The sequence below is a fragment of the Heliconius melpomene genome, chromosome 21, assembly GCF_056956725.1.
Source record: "Heliconius melpomene rosina isolate 202511_hmr_F chromosome 21, ASM5695672v1, whole genome shotgun sequence".
In the NCBI taxonomy this organism is placed as follows: domain Eukaryota; kingdom Metazoa; phylum Arthropoda; class Insecta; order Lepidoptera; family Nymphalidae; genus Heliconius; species Heliconius melpomene.
This window is the reverse complement of record NC_140409.1, coordinates 14,769,823-14,793,666: the sequence shown is the minus strand read 5'-3', so window position 1 is coordinate 14,793,666 and position 23,844 is coordinate 14,769,823. Positions and strand designations below refer to the sequence as shown.

General features: G+C 34.4%; 2 protein-coding genes and 1 non-coding gene across 3 annotated transcripts; 2 read left to right on the top strand and 1 right to left on the bottom strand.

The window, feature by feature from the left end:
• Positions 1-9,136: 9,136 nt before the first annotated feature.
• On the top strand, positions 9,137-10,808 carry LOC146527402 (uncharacterized). The gene is made up of 2 exons (XM_085205577.1): positions 9,137-9,358; positions 10,380-10,808. Exons 1-2 carry the CDS (start codon positions 9,265-9,267, stop codon positions 10,685-10,687), a joined length of 402 nt encoding a protein of 133 aa, XP_085061703.1. The 5' UTR covers positions 9,137-9,264; the 3' UTR covers positions 10,688-10,808.
• Positions 9,882-9,954, top strand: TRNAR-ACG (transfer RNA arginine (anticodon ACG)). The gene has a single exon. It is a non-coding gene; the product is annotated as a tRNA-Arg (tRNA).
• Positions 10,809-12,291: 1,483 nt separating the features above from the next.
• Positions 12,292-23,230, bottom strand: Syx7 (syntaxin 7). The gene is made up of 8 exons (XM_085205575.1): positions 23,011-23,230; positions 22,718-22,829; positions 22,513-22,582; positions 22,274-22,424; positions 21,274-21,367; positions 18,319-18,437; positions 17,585-17,740; positions 12,292-16,788 (listed from the first exon to the last, which is right to left on the bottom strand). The coding sequence occupies exons 2-8, from the start codon at positions 22,818-22,820 to the stop codon at positions 16,702-16,704; spliced, it is 780 nt and encodes a 259-aa protein (XP_085061701.1). The 5' UTR covers positions 22,821-22,829; positions 23,011-23,230; the 3' UTR covers positions 12,292-16,701.
• Between the last annotated feature and the right edge of the window lie 614 nt (positions 23,231-23,844).

Here is a 23,844-nt window from a genome sequence, read left to right as displayed (position 1 = left end):
TTGGAGTTTAGTTTTGCCCCTTCCCCTTCCTTGTCCTCCCATTGACTTGATCCACGAGCATGCTTCCGTAAAGTTAAGTTGTACCAACTTAACTATTGGAAAGTGACTGTCTGTTTGTCTTTTACGCAATCGGGACGAACATCGTTGTCGTATCGTCGATATATACCAATATATTAAAATATTTATTAATTTGATATGCAATTTATCCCGCCATGTTAATAACACTTCCCACTCGGGGAAATTAATTACAATATATATATACAGGGTGTCCCAGGAGTCAACAATAAAACGAAAACAGGTGATAGACCAAGTCGTGACAGTTATGAGAAAAATATAAAAAAAAAATCTGTGTCATGTATTTTTCATATTATATTGATTTAAAAAAATATCGGAAGAACCGACGCCCTGTGATGGTTTTTCAAGTCCTAAGATTACAAATATTACTCTTTTTTCATTTTTTTTTCTGTAATGTAATCATGAGTAACCCTTCTGTGAATTACAATTTAAGACTGAAACATACCTGCATCGGTTTTCAATAAAATGCCGTGTTTTTGCCAAACATTAAATTCAAAATATTTAGTACACCCAACTCTAACCGACTGTACTATAAAAAAATGTACTACACTGTTTTTGCAAGTAACTTTAAAAGTTGGCGCATTTAATCTGGATTCCGAAGTGGTACAGTACTTGTTGGATTACTTCTTTGTTGAAGAGAGAAAAATCGAAATACACGGTAATCGGGATGACGTTCAACGTTTTAGTATCTTTTCCGATACATTCTAGCTGCAGCATTAGCATTACATAACCATTCTCCATTAATGAAATGCATATTGGCAATGTGTCAAAGATCGAGTATATATCCTGAGAGAGCCCGGACTCGAGCACTATCCTTAAAAGTCCTAGGCCAGCCCCTAAGTCGGAAAAGGTTTGGACGGTATCCTGCGATCACAGACCACCAGTGTCACCAGTGATCACCAGTGACCTCCTGCCACTTAGCCCAGGCAACGCTTATCCGACCATGGAGATCGTGATCGATGCCTCCAGACTCGTGCATGGCGGATCTAAGATACCTGAACTTTTTCGACTTAGGAGCTGACCCAAGACCTATAAGGATAGTGCTAGAGTCTGCGATCTCGCAGGCCATATACTCCGTCTTTGATACATTGCCAATATGCATTTCATTCATGGAGAGTGGTTATGTAATGCTAATGCTGCAGCTAGAATGTATCGGAAAAGATACCAAGACGTTGAACGTCTTCCCGATTATCGTGTATTTAGATTTTTCTCTCTTCAACAAAGAAGTAATCCAACAAGTACTGTACCATTTCGGAATCCAGATTAAATGCGCCAACTTTTAAAGTTACTTGCAAAAACAGTGTAGTACATTTTTTTTATAGTACAGCCGGTTAAAGTTGGGTGTACTAAATATTATGAATTTAATGTTTGGCAAAAACACGGCATTTTATTGAAAACCGATGCAGGTATGTTTCAATCTTAAACTGTAATTCACAGAATGAACTCATGATTACATTACAGAAAAAAAAATGAAAAAAGAGTAATATTTGTAGTCTTAGGACTTGAAAAACCATCACAGGGCGTCGGTTTTTCCGATATTTTTTTAAATCAATATAATATGAAAAATGCATGACACAGATTTTTTTTATATTTTTCTCATAACTGTCACGACTTGGTCTATCACCTGTTTTCGTTTTATCGTTGACTCCTGGGACAACCTGTATATTTTATTGTAGATAGGCAAACAAGCATTTGTCCGCTATCTCACCTGGTGGTAAGTGAGGATGCACTTACGATGGTGGAGCAGGCTTACCAGTCGTGGCGAAGGAACACGCGAGTGGTGGTGTGTTCGATCCCCACTCGACAAAATTATATATCCATACCTACAGTGGGTAAAAAAAGTATTTGCACACCTAAATTTTTTGAAGTTACACCTAGAAAAACACAATGATTTCAGTTAATTATTGTATTTAATAGCTTAATCTATATATATTTAGAATTGATTATTAAAAATTCTTAGAAAACAGAAATAAAAAAATTAGATGGTAAAAACACCTTTTTTAAAGTCAAATAAGTATTTGCACACCAACCATTCCCTAGATACAATGTTATTCCCGCGACATTTTGTCACTTTAGGTAAAATGTGAACATTGTATGTATACATGTGAACATCGGGAAACGTATTCTAATAACGATACATTTGTTTAGTGTTCAGAAAAAATCTTGAAGCCAACATGCCGAAAGAATTTGAACTGTCGTTATCGACGCGTGAAGAAATTATTTTACTCCGGATTGAAGGTTGAAGTTATCGCCAAATCTGGTCAAATTTAAAGTTAAATTACTCGACTGTGTAGTAAATTATAAAAAACCGAGAAGAAATGGGTAGTGTTGAAAATAGGGAAAGATCCGTTCTTCCGAAGAAGCTCAGTACGAGAGAAAGGCGACAAATTTTAAAATCGGTACAAAATAAATCATTTACAAGCGTTCAAAGCTTAGCAAATGATATCGCGTCAAGTTCAGGTAAGGTTGCCTGTACCCAAACTGTAAGAAACGTACTGGGTAATGGTGGTCTTCGTAGCAGAACAGCGAGGAAAAATTATTTCATAAGTGAGGCCAATATAGCAAAAAGACTAACTTTCGCGAAAGAATACTTAAATACCCCTTTAGAATTTTGGTACAATTTTATTTTTTTCTGACGAAAGCATATTTTATCTTTTTGGAACAGACAGACAAACATTTGTGTGGCGCAAGCCAAATACTGAACGGCAGGCGAAACATGTGCATAGTACAGTCAAACACGGCGGTGGTCATGTGATGGTTTGAGGCTGCATGACGGCAAATGGTGTGGAAAACTTGGCTTTTTTCGAAGGAATAATGAAAGCAGTAGATTACGGTAAAGTGTTGCGCGATATTTTGTCTTGCAGCGCATCGAAATTAGGCGTAAGTGAGACGTACTACTTTCAGTAGGTCCATGATCCTAAGCATACAGCTATGAAAACCTAAGGAATGGGTGATGTACAATGTCCGTAGAATGCTGAAAACTCCGCCATAAACGCCAGACATCCACCCAATTGAAAATTCATGGCATCTGCTGGATTAAAATTTGAGGAAAATGAAATTTTTAAAAATGATTTGAAGGGTGCTTTGGTGGAGAAATGGGCTCAAATCTCGATTTAAACAACGTCCAAATTATTGGAATCGATGCCAGGGAGATTGCAAGCCATCATTGATGCTAATGAAATGCACACAAAATATTAAGTGTCTTTTCTTTCATTTATTATTGATTTTTTTTACAAAATACGTACAAGCCGGTTGGTGTGCAAATACTTATTTGACTTTAAAATATGTGTTTATACCGTCTCATTCTCTAATTTCTATTTTCTGAGAAATTTTATTAACCAATTCGAAATATATATAGATAAAGCTATTAAATACAATAATTAACTAAAAGCATTCTGTTTTTTTGTAGATGTAACATCTAAAAATTAGGGTGTGCAAATACTTTTTTTACCCACTGTATATTATAAATTCGAAAGTAACTCTGTCTGTCTGTCTGTCTTTTACGCAATCAGGGCCAAACCGCCAATTTAATTGTGATAAAATACTCGTATAGAGATACTTGAGGGTCCCGGGATGAACATAGGATACTTTTTTTTTCTCATATTTGTAATATTTTCGATATATACCAATATATTAAAATAATTAATTTGACATGCAATTTATTCCGCCATGTTAATAACAATGGTCGCTACGCGTTGCTAAGCAACGATTTGCAAAGTTTGTTGTTTTAAGAAAACGTCACCCAAAATGAGTTTGCTTAATGCATACATGGCGCGCGCCGATATAGATTTGTATACATTAACAAAAATTTGATGATTTCTATAATTTGATATTCATCCTTATGAAAATAAATATAATAGTCACTTTTAGCATTTCATCTAGATGGAAATTATAGTTTACTGTATAACATTCTAATAAATAATTAAGATGTTACTGATTCCAAATGAGCTAGCCTACGAGTGGTATAGTATGACCGACGCGAACGGGCAATTGTCTTTGATGATTTTGTAAATTTTTATATATTTTCGAATTACTGTTAATTTTTATGTAATTATTTGCTGCTTATAATTAATTTATCTCAGTTCGGTTATCTATACCTATGTTATACACTTAAAATATCGTAATTTTAATCATTTGGGATTTTATTTAATATTGTTCACCAAAATTAATAATTATTTAATATAGAAAAATGTTTAGTACGCGCGCACGGCAAACTTAGGTACTTTTTCTAATATTAAGAATTTCCTTTAGTTACTTTTACTTCTATATATTTTTTTTAATAATAAATCTCCACTTACATTATTTTTTAACTTATTTTAATTATTTAGGCTTATATTTTCGCGGGCGTAGCCGCGTCCGGGCCCACTAGTTTATTTATATTTCCATTTTCTTTGGTCTGGTGTTGCGGCATGCCGTGGCGTTGAGTATCGCAACTCAACACGCAATGCTACCAGTATTCGGCGGAAAAGGGGGAAAAGAGTGTCTTAACAATAGGTTCCCTCTGCGAAAGCGCTGTAGAGCTGATGCTGTTAATTAATTTGTTTTGTAACAAGGCAATGCGTGGCTTTGAGTTTATTTATTTATTTGGTTTGCTAGTGGCTATTACACTTTGTATATCGTGTCCGGCTTTACTTACAACTATTTGAATTTATACACTAATTATAAAAGATACAATATATAATTATAATAACACTAGCGGACGCGCGCAGCTTCGCTTGCTTATTTAGGGGTGAATTCTAATAAACCAGAAAACATGTATTCAATGAAATATTTTTAAGAGTCTAAATTTCAAATTTTATAAAAATCGGTGGTGATTTAAAGATTTTTCCATACAAACTTTCAACCCCTTATTTGCACCCTTAGGGGGTGAATTCTAGAAAACCATAAATCACATGTAAATTAAATATTTTTAAGAGTCTGAATTTCAAATATTATAAAAATTGGTGCCGATTTTAAAAAAAATCTATACCATCTTTCAACTCCTTACTTGCACCTTTAGTGGGAGAATTCTAGAAAATGATGAAACAAGTGTTCAATTAAATACCTTTAAAAATCTAAATTTCAAATTTATAAAAATCGGTGACAATTAATTTTTTTTCCCATACAAACTTTCAACCCCTATTTCACCCCTTTAGGGTTAAAATTTTTCAAAATCCCTTCTTAGTAGATGTCCAGATTACGAAAGTAAACATCGGTCCAAATTCCAGGTTTCTATGCACAGCGGTTACGGGTGTGCGTGCGTCTTACCTCAGTCGGTGAGGATAAGTCCTTTTATTTTATATATCCTTCCTTCCTCCTGGCATTAATCCCGGCTATTGCCAGGGTCTGCCCTCCTACTCAACCTACTCCCTACCTTGGGCGTCCAGGAGGTCTCACTCCAGGAACTGATATAGCAAGGCACTTGCATCCGACATAGTTCTTAGGCCGGCGCGTAACGTGACCAAACCATCTCAGACGACGCTCTTGGAGCTTATCCGCTACGTCACGGACCCCAAGACTACCTCGAATGAATGTGTTGCGTATGCGGTCAGACCGCGTTACGCCGCACATCCACCTCAGCATCTTCATTTCCGTGACGTGAAGCTCCTGAGTGTGCCGAGATAATGCCGGCCAACATTCGCTGCCGTATAAAAGAACCGGTCGGATGATGCTCTTGTATATCAGCCCCTTGAGCTTGGGCGGTATTCTGCGGTCGCAGACCACACCAGTGCCCTCTGCCATTTGGCCCAGGCAGCGCTTATCCGCCCTTGGACATCGTGATCGATGCCTCCAGACTCGTGCATAACGGATCCAAGGTACCTGAACTTCTCCGACTTAACGGCTGGCTCAGGACCTATAAGGATGGTGCTCGAGTCCCGGCTCCCGCAGGCCATGTACTCTGTCTTCGACACATTTAGTTTAAGACCGCCGTTCTCAAGCGTACCCTTCCAGAGGTTCACTTAACGCTCCAGCGTCAGTCGGTTCTCGGCAATGAGTGCTATGTCGTCGGCATACATCATCAACAATGCCAACAGCAGTCCTAACCATAGAAGCGGAATCGTGGTACATGTCTCTGATAATCTCAATATAGGCCTCAGGGATCCCTTTGGATCGCAATGCCCACCAGATACACTGACGAGGCACACAGTCAAAGGCCTTCTGCAGATCTAAAACATGCCACATGCAGAGCTCTCCTTTTTTCCCTGTATGCCTCCATCAAAGTTCTGAGGGCGAAAATGGCGTCCATGGTGCCCGATCCTGGCTGAAATCCATATTGAGACTCAGAGATAGTAGCACTCTCGGCGGAGCCTGAGGTCGATCATGCGCTCGAAGAGCTTCATGGTATGACTCATAAGCTTAATGCCCCTATAACTACCACAATCTTGAACACTGCCCCTTCCTTTGTAAATAGGGGTAATGAAGCTAAGCCGCCACTGATGCGGCATCTTACCAGTGTTCAAGATATGGTTAAAAAGGTCAGTAAGCATGAGCACACCAAGAGAGCCCAACGATTTCCACGCTTCGATCGGAATGTCGTCAGGTCCCACCGCTTTTCCGTTCTTCTTGCCTCGAAGGCAATTACGTGTTTCGTCAAGGGTTATTGGGGCAATAAGTCCGAGGTTAGGCGGTGGGTCGTGATGAAGACTGCATGGGTGCTGAGTATTCAGCAACTCCTGGAAGTAGCTTCTCCACCTCTCCTTCACAGAGGCATGACTACAGAGCAGCGTGCCCTGGGAATCTTTGACGCAAAGACATTTTGCGATATCTTGCGTCATTTTATCCCGGGAACGTGCCAGTTTGTAAATGAGCTTCTACTTCAATGGTGACAAACTTTCACTGCGGGCTCTGGCTACAGCTCTTTTACAGGCACGTTTAGCTACTGTGTACTACAGTCTGTTTTCAGGAGAGTTGGATTCCTGCCACTTCTTAAAGGCAGCCTTCTTTTCACGAGTCACCTCCTGCACCTCGTCATTCCACCACCATGTCTCCTTGTCGATGACACGTCCTCCCCTAGAAAGGCCAAGAACTCGCCTGCCCGCCGCAATGATTGCCGACTGAGCCCGATCCCAAGCATCCTGAGCAGTCTCGGTGTTAGTCGAAATATCGTGACTTTTCACCTCTGCCAGGAAGTCGGTCTGCATCGGTCCATTCAGCAACCACCACTTGATCCGAGGCCTACGTTTCTCGGCTACTTTCTTCTTCGGAGTGACGTTAAAGTCCATGACAAGAAGACAATGTTGGGCCGTTAGGCTTTCGCCTGGAATGACCTTACAGTTAGTTACCCTGCCCATATGACACCGTCTGGTCAATAAGTAGTCTATTTGAGCTGAGTGGGACCCGCTCTTATACGTGATAAGGTGCTGAGAATTCTTTTGGAAGAACGTATTCACAACGGCCAGATCAGACGCAATACAGGTTCTCAGAATGTTTTCTCCCTTTGCATTGCGAAGACCGTGCCCAAAACCCCCGTGAACACGTTCATACGGCTCAGCAGCCTTACCGACGTGCCCGTTCAAATCCCCCCCAACTAAGACCACTTCAGTACAGGGCACAGCAAGTAGCACCCCTTCATACTGCTCCCAGAATGTCTCCTTTTCGGCCGCGCTACATCCCGCCTGGGGAGCACAGGCACTGATTAAGTTTGTGATAACGCCCTCAATCAGTACCCTCACTCGCATCAAGCGGTCGGAGCGACGGTCAACTTCAAGGAGCCCATTCTGAAGCTCTTCAGAAAGCACTACCGCTACACCGTTTCTACCCGAAGGTGACCCAGTGTATATAAGCCGGTAACCCTGTCCGATGTTACGGGACTTGTTGCCCTTCCAGCGAGTTTCCTGGAGGAAAGCACACTGGACCCGACGTCTCATGAGTACATCTGCGAGTTCCCTGCATCGTCCGGTTAGAGAGCCAATATTCCACGTTGCAAAGCGGAGTTTAGTTTTTTTTTTTTCCTTTTATTATATATATATATATATATATATATATATTATATATATGTATCTATATATATATATAATATATATATATATATATATATATATTATATATATATATAGATACAAAAAGAAAACGGAGAACTGAAAACATTTTAGACAATAATGATAATAAGCAAAAACTATTCCTTACATGATGACAGGAGACACTAGACACTAGCTGGTAATTAACGACAGAAAACCTTTACACTCAGCAACAAATTATTGCTGATTGATTATATGATTAATCACTGAGGTCCTAAAGGAAGTACCTAAGCGTGTCCGTACTAATATCCATAGAGTCTCAATTTTTATTATACAAATTACATAGACGGGGAATAACTGTGTTAGCTCCAAAAACAGATTTTTTAATTGGTACTAATAGATAGGTATCCTAAAATGTATTTTAGCTAATAGATTTGGGCAATCTATTTTATTTCGTAGCAGTTTATAAAGAAACATATTATCCAGTACCATTTCGGAATGCAGATTAAATGCGCCAACTTTTAAAGTTACTTGCAAAAACAGTGTAGTACATTTTTTTTACAGTACAGTCGGTTAAAGTTGGGTGTACTAAATATTTTGAATTTAAAGTTTGGCAAAAACACCACATTTTATAGAAAACTGATGCAGGTATGTTTCAATCTTAAACTGTAATTCACAGAATGAACTCATGATTACATTACAGAAAAAAAATGAAAAAAGAGTAATATTTGTATTCTTAGGACTTGAAAAATCTTCACAGGGTATCGGTTTTTCCGATATTTTTTAAAATCAATATAATATGCAAAATACGTAACAAAGTTTTTTTTATATTTTTCTCATAACTGTCACGACTTGGTCTATCACCTGTTTTCGTTTTATCGTTGACTCCTGGGACATGTATTGTATGACTGTATATTTCGTACAATGATAGTGGATGCCGCTATTGCCGTACTACGAGACCTGTATTACGATAACTTTGTGGTGCACTTAATGTCTTAGAAAATACTTAAATATAACTAATAACACTTAAAAATAACAGGTAACCAAAAAACTAACGGTTCCATACCAACAACGTTACGGAACCGCCCACGCATACCCACACCGGACGTCACTAAAGAGGTTATGGATAGGGAGAATCGCATAGCCATGAGGACCTGGGGACCCCAGGATATGGGTGTGATCATGCACCAGGCCTACCAGAACGAAGTCCGAGGATCGCCTCGGTGCCTTGGCCCTGTCTCCTATCCAGGAGATGGATAGTGGTTCTGTGAATAATACGTTATACGCCGGGCAGCCGGGTACTACGGCGCTGGCTCAAGCTGTCTTAAGTCCAGGGTTAGGGCAAGGTTGGTAATTTTTGTTTTTTTTTTAAGAAAGAGTACTGGAATTGAAAGTTTTATCTCAATTTATTTTTTCTCCTTTGAGCGGGAAGTCAAAATAATTTTATATAAGTATAAACTTCTTGGCGCAGTGGTACCACTGCGTGCGACTGTAAATTCGATGGGTTCGATTCCCACTCGGGGGAGTGAAATATTATTTCCTCGCTCTGGTACCGAGGCACTGTTGATTTCCGCCATTATTGAACACGCGCTTTTAAATACGCACTCAATAATACAGTAAAATGTGGGGAACGGAGCATTTTAACATTTTTTTCCCGGCGGGTACCAGCGTGAAAATAAAAAAACGGATACATGATACATGAAGAGAAGTGGGGTCGAATCTACCACCATCGCGTTCACAGTCGTACGCTGTGCCGTGCTGTGCTGTGCTTGAATATATTTTTTGTACCTGTTTTTGAGTTTATTGTTTGTTATATATTAATATGTATCATATATTAATTATATACTATGTTTTACTCACATTGACGTCGGCCCCGTGGCGCAACGGATAACGCGTCTGACTACGGATCAGAAGATTCCAGGTTCGAATCCTGGCAGCGTCGTTTGAAAAATATTTTATAAAAACATTCAAATTTTACCACCCTTTTATATTGCCTTATTTTATAAGCATTTAATTGTTTTTAGTTTTTGACTTTTAATAGTTTAGATGTTTTTTCTAAATATTTCACGTAGCGTAGTATCTATGAAAGAGGATATTACACTATTTGAACGATACAATGAAATTATACAGTAAAGTATGTAAGAAAATTGTCTGTTACGACGCTAGACTTACTCTACTAGCAATTGCACTCAGAGAGACCCATTATTATTTTACTAACATTAAATTAATACAAATTACACAGAAGCAGGTTGGCGCTTTTTCCCGCAAAGACAGGTGGATAGGTGGAAAATAGGTAGCGCTTTAAGGAAGAATGTAAAACTGCAAAAAAATATGTAAATTTTCTTTTTCTATAACATTTTCCCCTAGGTATGTTAGCCACAACGCCGGTAGTGACCCCGGTGACGCTGTCACCCATAGTGTCTCAACTGACTCTCTCCGCTCCTACCACGCCTACCACGCCTGTCGACAGGAAGGCAACAGTCACTGAAATACCATCTGACACTGAAACAGCGACGAACGTGGAACCACGTCCGTTATCATCTCCATGGATAAGTAATCAAGTTTTAGGTAGGAAAAAGACAATTTGTAGCGATTTGAGTTCGTGCTGGGCACATCTGGTATGTGGCAATACATTTTTACGAGCAATATTTAATGGGCAAGTCAATGACAGCTAGTTGCGACTTTTGCATTTCTAATTCAGTTGATGATGTCCACCACATCACACCACATATTGATGGATTGTATGCAGAATGAAGCGCTTAGGACAAAAATAAGCTGCAGATTTCAAGAAATAGGTTTTTGTAAGGCTGTTTTGGCTCCACCTCTTTCAGATGAAGCCAATATACTTTATGAGTTAGCAATAAGCCTCTTAACCTAACCACATTATATTAAAAAAAACTATATTATATTAAAATCATATTTTATTTAAGTTCAACTTACCAGGGCGACATATTCGCATAAGCGACAAAGCCCTTAAATTTGATTTAAAAAAAAAAGAAAATGCCTATTGCTGCCGGTTAACGGACGGACAGGGTTAACGGACCCTTAGCTGCATTAATGAGACGGCGAAACGTCAGCATAGCTGCGCGTTTGACCGTACACAATGCAGTTTTGGTACCGACGTTGTTATGTGGCAGCGAAACGTGGATATGCGGAGTCAGCTTAGCTGATCGAATCCGCAATGAAGAGATACACAGAATGGCAGGTACTAGCGAGGACGTCACGGTGAGAATTAAGAAGAACGTGCTCAGATGGTTTGAGCACGTCGAACGAATGAGTGAAGAAAGAATGGCAAAAAAGATCTATGATGGAAAAGTGAGCGGTAAGTGGAGAGGTAGGGGGAGACCTCAGTTGACCTTCGAAAACATAGTATCAGAGATACTGGAGGAAGGTTACGTAAAAAGCATGAGGATCTCCCGGAGGGCATGTATGAAGAGGTTGATGACAGTGGACGAGGTGAAAGAGGTATGCAGAGACCGCAGCGTTTGGCGCTCCGTTCTCTCTGACTACCCCGCTAGGGACAAAGCGTGAAGCTATGTATGTATGTATGTATGTAATTAACATTTTTATATAATAAAAAAATTAAAACAATATCTGTTCACTTTTCTAAATAAGTAAATAAGCAATTTTAAGACAAATATTATTTTTAAAACCAAAAATAGGTACCAATTAGGGCGTAGGCTGTTCTTGTATTAAAATATTGAATACCAAATATCACTGTATCTCTTTCCCACTTACCTAACATGATGTGAGAGAAAGAGAAATACAAATTATGTACAGACACTATGAATAGGTATGCTTATCTACCAGGGCAAGTCTCGGAGAAAATGTCCTCTACGACTGTAGTTCTTATAAACAGAATTTTAAGGAATATATTTAATAATAAAGAAAAATTTACATGTCAACTACCATAACTACAATTAAAACTAATCTTGGACGGGTTATAGTTCATTAAAATATATAAACATAGTACTTAAGTAGATCTTATAATATATATTATGTTTGTATTTAATATATACCTAACTATATAGCTTCTAAATGATAAAACACAACGCTAACCATTCCACTCATATTATTGTAATTGTAAAATTATTTCCTCTTTGGTAATAAAACTATATATCAATATGTAAAACCCAGTATGACTAAATCCTATTGTTATAAACCCAAAAATTGTAAAATTACTTTTTTTAGTCAATTTATCTTCATTTATGACATTAAAGCAGCTTCGACACCAGGCTGCATCAGGTATATGGGTAAAAAATAATAAAAAATAAACAAATTCACATCAATGGATATATTTCAATCGGTTAATGACATACACTTATTGGTTACATCCAGTTTGCTTGTTTAAAGTGATCTTTGAAATCAACATATTTAAGTAAAAACGCACTACGCTTCAAAAACAATCAATCAAAACTAATTTTCGTTGACACATTTACGTAAATGTGCAATTTAATATGTCCATTATTTTTACTTTAATTCCATAAAAAGTGCCTTAATTAGTATTTTCTTTAAAATACTGTTCATTTTCTTATAAAACATCCGCATTTTCATATACGAAACCGCGGTTTTTAGGGGTTAATAGCAGTCATTGAATACTAAAGACGGTATGGACTGCAGGTAACAAACAAAATCTAAAGATATAATATCTTGAAATTTTCAAAAAGTTCAAATAATAACTAAAACAAAAAAAAAAACTATTCACTATTCAAAACGAAATCTTTTTGTATAGAAAAATAAACTTTAAAATATAATGAAATATGACAAAATAGCACGAGTGATTTAAAAAATATGGATATTTTAATATTTATACATTATTTACATAAAAAATAATTATTTTATCTGAGTAGATGAGCTATAACGAAAACATGAACAAAACAAAGAAAAAAATATCGTAGTGACCAAAAATACTAAAAAAATATTAAATTATTTAAATCACTGACAAAACTTACATTACAAAAGATATAATAGACGCTTATATTAACTAAGATCGAATAACTCGAATCAAATTAAAAGCTTACAAAGTCTATGCAGTACAAAATCTCTATTTCAAAAAAAATATGATTAAACACGTTTTGTAAGGAAGAAAAGCTTTATTATCAGATTTTATTTCATTTAAAGAAATCAGTACAGCAAAAAAAATAATCATTGACGAATTAATAATGGTTATAAACATTATTATTTATTTATTTAATACTTTATTACACCATAAATAACTTAAACACAAAACAAAAAAAGAAACAAAAACAAACAAATGAATTAAAACATAAAACAGATACAATAAAAACAAATGAAAAATGGTGTAAAGGCGGCCTTATCATCCACGGGTGATCTCAACCAGGCAACCCTTACCTTAAAAAAGAACTACTACTACTTACTGGTTACATAAATAGATACATACAAATATTACACATTGTTCGCAGACCCGGCCTATATATTATAAATTTAGAAAAAATATAATGTAAACAAAAAAAATTCTGTGGAAAATCTTTTAAAATTTAAACTAATAGTAGTGTAACACATACAGCGTGTCCTACATTTGGAATATCATTTTATTATTGAATAATTCAAATTTCAATATATGTAAAATATTCTATAGAAGTGATATATATTATTTTATATTATACAATAAACTAAAATTCTTTTTGATTCATGATTTAACCAAACAAGTCCCTATATACGTTAACTTTACAACTATATTTGTTAGTCTACGAAAACCATATTAACTGATATGTCAGTTGGTTTTTAATTTAATTTTTAAGATTATTTGTAAAAAAACGGAATTTATTCTTTTCGAGATTATAAAAAATGCTTTATGAATATTATAATAATTTATAGTTAAAACCCTCAATATATATACTAAGAGCTCTCAAAAGTAAACAAGTAATGTCGGGTTATCGGATACACATATATATATGTCCGGTTGAAGACTGTTGGAACCGTGAGGCGCACCATAGTCATTTGTGGTGTAGAAATATATTAATTTTAGAACATTTTTATATTTTATTAAAATAAATCTGGCTGACACGCTTGGCGCTTGGCGTGACACGGCGTCGCGGGCTTGGAAGGAGCGGGCTGGCTAAAAGGAGAATTGGCAGACCAAAACTAAATGGACAAAAATAAATGGAGAGTTTAAACGTTCGTAAATTAATGGATCAAACCCAGGAAAAATCCTATATTTTAACCCTTATATTTTTTTAAATATTAAGCTTGTTTTTTAAATATACGGTGTTTTATTAAATACCTTATTATTATATCTTGTTTAAACAATTTTGTGAAAAATACTTTAAAAAAACTACTCTCGACAACCAATGAGGGCAAGAAGCTTCTCAAATGTACTGATCATTTAAAATAATCAATTATTTTGAAAATATTGAGTACAATTAATAATTCCCATAAGGAATTAAACAAAAACTCTTTTTTTCTCTGTAACCAAAGTTTATAGACATTATAACAAATTTTCTTTTAATTGTAATAAGTAAAATAATCAAGAACATGCATAAACTATTATACTCTGTCATATAAATATCATACAAAAATAATACAATACTAACACTTGCCAGTTTGGTACAACAACGACGTAATTGCGCATATGTTATTTACAAACTTTGTTTATGTCATAAAGTGCAAATACGTCATTGTTTCACCAAAAGAGTGATATCATTGTTTCAAATTAAAGTTATATCTAAAGTGAATATTTTAATGTTAATATTAGAAAAATATTTAAATTATTAAAAAGAATATATTTAAGTTAGGTTCGAAACCGCAATTTTTTTTGTTTAATTTAAATATTTTTCTAAGTATATTGGATATATAGACATACATTATGAATAAAGATTATAGTGTTCGATTTAATTAAAAGTTAACTACGTGAATGCAAAACTTATATGTTTTATTTACTTTCTGACACCGTTTAAGTCGTACGTCGTACTTAGTCGTACTTTGTATATAAGAGCAAGGAATGTATTTAAAAATTAAATAAAATTCAAACTTATCTGCTAAAAGTGGTAATGAAAAAAGATACAACGTGACAAGATTATTTTTACATCTAAAGTATAAATTTCATATAAAAATTATATGACATTTTGGCTAAATTAGAATTTCAATCGCTTTTAGCATAAAGTGTCGTGTTAAAAAATAAAAAATTGTTAACACATATAAATAAATTAATATAGCTTTAACAATATTACATACAGAAAAGTTAACGTCAGGGCTGCCACGACTTGTGGACAGCTTTATATGCAGTATTATAAAAATTTTACTAAGGTTGCCACTTTTAAACAGATTACCTGCTAATTTTAGAATATGATATACATGCTTAAAATATCTTGTATGAAAATGCCTAAAATTTTAGTAATAAAATAAAATTCAATTGAACAAAATGAACACAGGCGAGTGACAGTGACCTGCTCCATTTTGAAGTGTTAAAAAGATTTCTAACATCAAATATAATTATGAGCTTATCCAATCCCTGCTTTAAATAGTCTCCAAGCAAATTGTCAAATTCTATGTAATGGAAAGTTCACAGGCAATTAAAAGAAGCAAAAATCACAATTCAAAACTCCAAAAAAGTATTTTTTTTAATAGTAGAGACTAAAAATACACTGACAACCTAATATAGAATTTGACATATTCTTATAAAAAAGCCATAGCATCATGTACTATAAGCCTTCAAAACACTTTTGTTTCAATCATTGTCACTAGCACTACTAAGCACTATCACTTCACTAACTCACTCAATAACATTGAGTCTTTGAAAAGGTGATGAATGAACATATATATATTATAGAAAAGTGCGTATTTGAACGATCTGTCAATTCAGCAATTAAATAATAATACTTAGAATTAAACATTATTCTTTATTTCATACAAAAGTTACATAAGATAAGCTGTTATAAATAATAACATGTCTATATATGATAAAACAGTAAAAATATTTTGTCTGTACATTTAGTATTTTTGACTGAAATGGATAGAGGAGCACTGAATCGATTTACGGAAAATTTCATCAATTTCTTTGTTTTAACCTAGCTTAACATCTAAAGTCTGTTTCATCAAAACTGGTTCATTAAAAAAAGTTATAGTCATTTGAATGAACTAAAGGCATGTTTTTGCCTGTAAATATAAAACAATCCATATCTATACTTATATTTATAATGAATATGTATTTGTTTGTAATAAATTTGTACGTTTAACCGACTTTCAAAACAAGGAGGGGGTTCACAATTAAACATTTTTGATTCAATATTCGTTTCATTTGTTCGATTAATTATTTTGGATTCGATTTCGTTATTGAATTATTCGCTTCCATTTTTGCAATATGCAATCATTACAGTTATTGTACAAAGAATATTATATGTACTTACCCAGATCAATAATTTAACATTTAAGGCTGTTTCTCAACGAATAAATTAAATTATTCATTGACATCAACATATTTGACTATCAATTCTGTTTATTAAACGAATAATCATGTAGTTCAAGCGGGCGAAGCCGCGGGGGGGGCGCTAGTATTACGGTTTCCAGTTTAACAGATAATTACAAATTACAGCTGACATTGACAGATCGACAGATAACAAAACACAGAGCGCATTTACAAAAATCTATACTCCAGATAATAAAAGAAAACCGACAACCAGAACAGATGCATGCCGTATTTGAAGAAGTAATACAGCAGTGTGGTGTTTAATCAGCGATGGAATATAACGATGAGTATGATACAGGCGACGACGATCAGAATGAGAGCCAAATACAGCTTCTTAGTTCGCAGCTTGTTCTGGAATGTTTCAAAGTTTTAATATTAGTTTATGTATTTAAATAAAAAGCCAGACATACTATATGTATGGCAAAATGTTGTTTTATATAAATTATTAGTTCATTTCACACTAAGCTTATTTTCTTATCTTAGCACTCCTGAGGCATGTGACTTAAATTATTATTTTTATGATTGAACATTAATCATCTCTACCACAACTTAGATTCCGTTTAATGTACTTTTTTGCAATAAAATAATTTATATTATATTACTTGTAAATTCTCTAAAGAAAGTGTATTCATGCCTATCTCCTTAAGTTAACAAAGAGAGAGACAATGCATCTGAAAAATAATTGCATTAACTGACAGAACGAAGTAATTCTTTGTTAGTTAGTATATTTCTTGTGTGTATACTATCTCTGAGTCTCAATATGGATTTCAGCCAGGATTGGGCACCCTGGAAGGCACCCCTCGCCCTCAGAAGTATAATGGACGCTTAAACTAAATCTCGAAGACCGAGTACATGGCCTGCGGGAGCCCGGACTCGAACATTATCCGCCGTTAAGTCCGAAAAGTACAGGTATCTTGGATCCGTTATGCACGAGTCTGGAGGCATCGATCACGATGTCCATGGCCGGATAAGCGCAGCCAAGCTGGGCCAAATGGCGGGAGGTCACTAGTGTGGCCTAAGACCGCAGAATACCGCCCAAGCTCAAGGGGTTGATAGTCAAACTACCATCATCGATATAGTTATCAATAATGTCAGTTTTGTCAGCCCTGTCAGTATAAATTAATATGTTTGTATTAATATTATATACCTTATAGGTGGCAGCGCGCGAGAGCTCCTGGACCCCCGCCTCGACGTCGTGGGACGTAGATTCGATGCTCGCCTCAATCGAGTCCACGACGGCACCTTGCTCGTGTATGATGGTGCCGAGCTCTTTGAATATTTGGTTCACATCCATTATGTCGTTCTGGAAGGATTCCGAGCATTTTAAATATACAGCGCAATAAATAAAATTTTATAGATATAATAATATTTCAGTTTGTTTTCCAATTAGCCAAATATATTGAATTATCTTGAAATTTTTTTTTCTTTCATTCCGTGGCCTCCTCGGAGCCCAGATCTCACGCCACCGGATTTTTTTCTCTGGGGTCAAGGTTCAGATTCGAGGAGTGTGTACGTTTAGATGGAACACATCTCAGTGATGTTATTTAAAAAAAAAAATCTCATTTGTTTACTTTATTATAAATAAAGATTATCTTTCCTAAGTATTGTAGTTTTTTTCTATGATTTTTTAAAATTCGCATAACTTAATGGCCCACCCTGTACTTCACTGCATTTTTAATTGCACTTGCAACTATGATATAAGTATCATCTCATAGTTCTTATGGGAAATGTATTATTTCCCTCTCCACTTTATTAAATAATCAAGAGCCTGCTCGAACAACCGTTAAAATCTATAATTTTATACCTTTTGCCTAACAAACCTCCGTAAACATATATTCTGAACCATGTTATTTGGTGATATGCACTGCACTCTGCACTCACCTCCAGTTTCTGTATGTCGCGCTCGCGCTCTTCCAGCTGCTGCAAGTCACGTTCGGTCTGAGCATTGATCTGCTCTTGCTGCCTGAGATCGCGGTCAGAGTCCCTGTTGCGGCTGTTAGCTATAAACAAGTAACTGTAGTTAATCTATCTACTAACTGACATAGTGTTCGAACTCAAGCCCGCACCTTACTTTATAAACAAAATTATAAAGCCTCTAAATCGTTTTATCAATTCAAATTATTTTTAGCTAGTGGGATGATAATTAACCCATAAAGGTACTTTACCTTTATTTCAATTATAATGTCTGTGAACTTAGCAAAGCAGTTCTCTTCGCATGCAGCTATGTTCTATAGTTCCTGAAAGTTATTTAGAAACTGATCTGCACACGTAGGGATGAGTAAAATAGTTCTGTTTATTTTACGAAGAAAAAAGAAATTATAACAGAAAAAGTATGTTTATTTTTGTAAATAGTTCGAAAGGTAAAATAATTAAAAAAAAATAAAATTATATTCAGACGAATAATACGCATAGTTGAATGAAATATTGAAAAATGTCTATTTAATTCTTCATATGAAAAAGTATTAGAAAAGAATATGAATACTATTATAGTGTTTAAAACGACATTGACCAGAGTAGAGTCCGCTGAGATACGTTGGGCTGTTGGCCTCATTGTTATATTTTTTTCTGAATATTTAATATCTTTCACGTCACAGTCTAGTCATATACGAGTAATTAGAGAGAATAGTCATTCTAATATCAAAAACGAAACGGTCGTATGTTTTCGGGATGATTTCGAAATATAAATAAAAATATTAAGTATGATTATACTTTCGAGTTCGAGTTACGTTCGAGTCCTTTTGAATCGTAGAATAAACATATGGCTATCACGGGCTCGGAGGGCAGTTCTAAGGAGTGGAATTGGCAAGAAACTCAACAGCTGCCGGCTGTTGATGTCAATATAATGTATACTTCGATAATATATACCTGTCTAGTATCTAATTTTTTATCGTCAATTTGAAAAAAAGCCTTCGAAAATAGGTAAATTTGATGAAAACATTTCATTAAATTTAAAATTTATGACATCTAAAAGCGATTCTAAATTTATAAAATCTAAATTCGATCCGATTCTATTCTCCGAATATTCGTTATTGAGTGCTTAAGCATAAAAACTCATCAGTTCAGTCGGGTTTCTACTGTCATAATAAACACTTGCATTCTTCATTAATGTCTAGACAAAATTAATATTATACTAAATCTACGGAAAATTATATAATTTATTTATAATTACTATAAAACAATACAGTCGATTGACCTCGCATCTGTTTTTATTTACATTTAAATAATAAATAATAAAAAAAATATAAAAGAATATAGAATAAAAATAAACAACAGGTTAAGGCCAGTGGTGGCGCAGTGGGACAAAGTGTGACAAACTATAAGGACAACTCGTTGTGGATTCGATTCCCACTCAAGGAAATGAAATATTTATTTAAATGTATATATTTTATATGTTCGTTCTGGTGTCGACACAAGGGCAATGCATCCAGACTTCGGCGGAAAGTGGGGAACGGAGTGTATTAACACTAGGTTCCCTCTGCCTACCCTGCCTGCCTCTACAGTGTGCAGGATACATCGTGAAGCTGATTTAATTTATAATTATAATTTAACAGGTAAATAAGAATACGATTGTCCTTTATCGTAAAGGAGGTAACGCTTGACTTGCTCAGATTCAGATTCAGGTTTTATTAACTATTGATGTGTAGGGGTTGGGGTATTGCACTAGTCTTATTATATTCTTTATAAACACGCTAAATCAGCGCCCAATTGTGAAATTATGTTCCCCTATTGTTTTGTAGCGTATAAATAACCAAATTAAATATATAATAAAAGAGTTGAATATAAGGTCTCGTCTGAGTAACATCACCACTATACCCGTTGCCCACAGATGAATTACCCTCAAAAAATAATTATATTTTAAGAAATAATATTTATAAAAGAAGTAATAATAATTTATTTATACTTTATCTCCAGCTATGTACCTAATATTTTCAAAGTAATGAAAAGTGGAAGATGTATAGTTTATCACCATTCAAGGGCCTACATTCATAAGTGAAGAGTCTATATGGTAAAGAGACAGGTCCAATGGATATGTCTAATGGATGGATCAGATCAATGGATCAGTCAATCATATATTTATATTATATAAGTATTACATACATATATATGTTTATGTATATATATTTCGTCGTATTAGCGTAGAATAATTTAAATCTGCAATAAATTGGATCTAACTTTTATAAGTTTATTGACTGGCATTATCATATTATAAGGCTACAGATTTACTATTTATACAAGATTTCTCTAACAATCTCTGTCGGGTTTAGAAATACCTATTTAAATATGACATGATAAAAAACTGACATTCCCACGTGATTGTTACTGGATAATATATTGAATTAGTTTATGCAGTCGGGTTTTTTGTTTAAGGGATTGGTACTCCCTGGTTGGTACGACGAGCGTCAGGGAGAGGGGAAACATAATTATTGATATATAATTGGTGTGGAAAAGGGAGATCTTCCTTGTATTGACCCCCATATACCTTTATTATTTGTATACTTACAATTTGTATTGATGTACAATGTGTGCAAATTATATGTTGTATTTTCAATCAAATATGGACATATTACTATTTTAAAATCTGATATTTGAAATAATTTTGTTTATATTTACAGATTTTCGTTGCGTTCACACTTAAAATGTAGCTTCGCTGTTTTCCACACACAGGTAGAAGTAATTGTCAAGACTTTCCATTCCCTAACAAGCGAAAACCGAAACATCGTGTTGAATGGCTCAACTCAACGCCGCCTTTTCTCTGCCAGAGTGGGGATCAAACCCACAACCATCCTGTTGACACTCAGACCAAGAGAGATAGAGATAGAGAGAATTAGTACTTACTACCCATCGCAAAGGGATCACCGATGCTAACGTTCTGGGCCTTCACTTTACGCACGTCGTCCTTGGTCTTGTGAGCGGCAGATCGTTGGGTCGCCTGAAAACACATCAAACATTAAATACTCATTTAGATTGTCTGTCTGGTCTGGGAAACATATAGTACAGATTAAATACTATATGTATATATTGCATTAGATCATATTAAAATATTGTTCATGCTAAGGAATTTAAATATATTCTATACAAAATATTTTAATGCACCTGAATTAGAACCTGCACCTTTCGTGAATTCAAAATATAATTCAATATATTAATTTAAATATAAATTTTTAGTATTTATTAACATTTCTTATCAATGGTTATATAATTCTCTGGTGAAAAAGGAACATTATAATTTAAGTAAAAATTGATGTACCAGTTTATAATAATATTTTTGTTCAGCAAAATTGTTATTTGCTTTACTGTTTTGTTTGTTTATAGCTATTTTCTCTAAACAGAGATTGTTAGGTGCAATCAAAATACATATATTTATGTTATCTCTTTCATAAAGAAATATTTTCAAATGTAAATGGTCAGCCATTATTTTTATATAAAAATCTTATCTACTACTTACTTTTTGAAATGGTCATTAAGAAAATAAAATTAAAATATACATTATAAGAGTGAAGAAAAACCATAACCAAGTTGATATTGTATGCTTATAATATTAAAAGCATGTTCAGCAGGTGTCAAACGAAAAATTATTACGAGTAGTCAAGAGTGTTCTTTATTTTGTTTGCTGGCTACTGAGATTCAAATTCTTGCAGTACTTGAAAGTAGTGTTAAGATACTCTCTTCTCCACGCACTGCCTAATTTTCCAGACATTATGTGCGGAGTAGTGGAAGCAAAGCTACACTTTGTTTCATTACCAGTGTGAAGAACTGAAAATAATTAATTTCCATGAGTGGGATCAAACCCCTGCACTACATAACCCTCTGAAATTGGCACAAATCAAAAACTTACTTGGAATGCAGTCAAAGTTGCCATGTATTCATCGCTGAGTCTTTCCCGGGTTAAAAGGTTGGCCGGTATGTCAGTTCTCTGCCTCATCAACTCCATTAACAAAGAAGATGTGTCCTTAGCAAGCTTTTTGGTGTAGTTCTGGATTTGACGTCTAGAAAAAAGACGATTAAGCATATTTAAATAAATAAAAATAAGAAAAAATGTATTAATAATGAATAAAATAAGACCAATGTACATACAATTGACTCCTGAGTTCCTGAGAATCTTGAGGAGTTTGGAGTTGGTTGACCATTTTGGACATTGAAGATACTGTAAAATATTTAGCATACTAAATATTATACATTATTTTTAAATATTCAATATTAATATATTAACATGTTTAGGAATAACGATAAAGTAATAATTGAAAAATAATGTAATTATTACAAAGGAAGTGGCGCTCACCATTTTGCGAAATTTTCTTTATATTGCTTGCTATTGTTTGCGAAAGTTTCTGAAATTTGTCATTGTCTTCGAGGGTCACGCCTCCCTGGTAGGACGCCTCCATTGTGAGAAACTATGAGCACAACAAAAAAATTATAACGTTAACACTAAACCATATATTACATTTGCACCATTCTACGCTTCGGCGACACGACGCCTATAAACTATAATCAAATTAAATAAATTTTTCGATAGAACCATTTTATGACGCATAGCGGTGATACTGTGATTATTTTATTAGATAAACTAAATACCTGTTCTACGTTCGTCCCAAACTAGTGTATTTGTAAATTATATAATTAAAAGGTACAATTATAATTCTAAATAATAAAATACTTTCGCAAGGATCGCTCGACGTTTAACTAAAATCTAAATTAAAACATAAATATATGAGTATGACTTTGACAAATAGAAAAGTAATTTACTTTACTTTAACTACTTTAAGTAAAGTGAGTTTGTGAACCATAGACTAAATGCATCAGTGTGTCACTTGGGGTTGTACAGAAGTACAGTTTTAGAATTATTTATATGAAAGTCTTGAATGAAGTTTTATATCACGACATTATAAATATTGAAAAATTTATCTTAATATAGTTAGCTAATTGCTGTCAGTTGATATTATGTTACAATTTTAAAAAGTTATTATCTTAAATATTAACGAAAGATCCATGAAAAATGTTCTAAGCTTCTTAACTGCCGACCCTGTTTCTTACGTAAGCAACAAAAACAAACTTAAAATACCTCGTTTCGACGCTAAAATATTTTAAAACTACAAAATCTAAGTTTTATATGTGATTTAAACGATTTTTTGTGTTATGTCATTTACATAACAGTATTTATTGTACCTAAAAAGCCGAATAATTACTTTAAGAAAATTTCTTTTAATTTATTTTATAAGTAACATTGAATGTATTATTTGAATAATCAACAACTTAGCATGATGTTGTAACTTTATTTCCCTTGCCAATAATATTATATATTATTATTATTATAATATTCTTAAATATTTATTTATTTGTATTATATTTTATGTTTTGTTAATTTGCATAAACTTAATTTTAGATTAAAGTTTACAATAAACTTTGTAT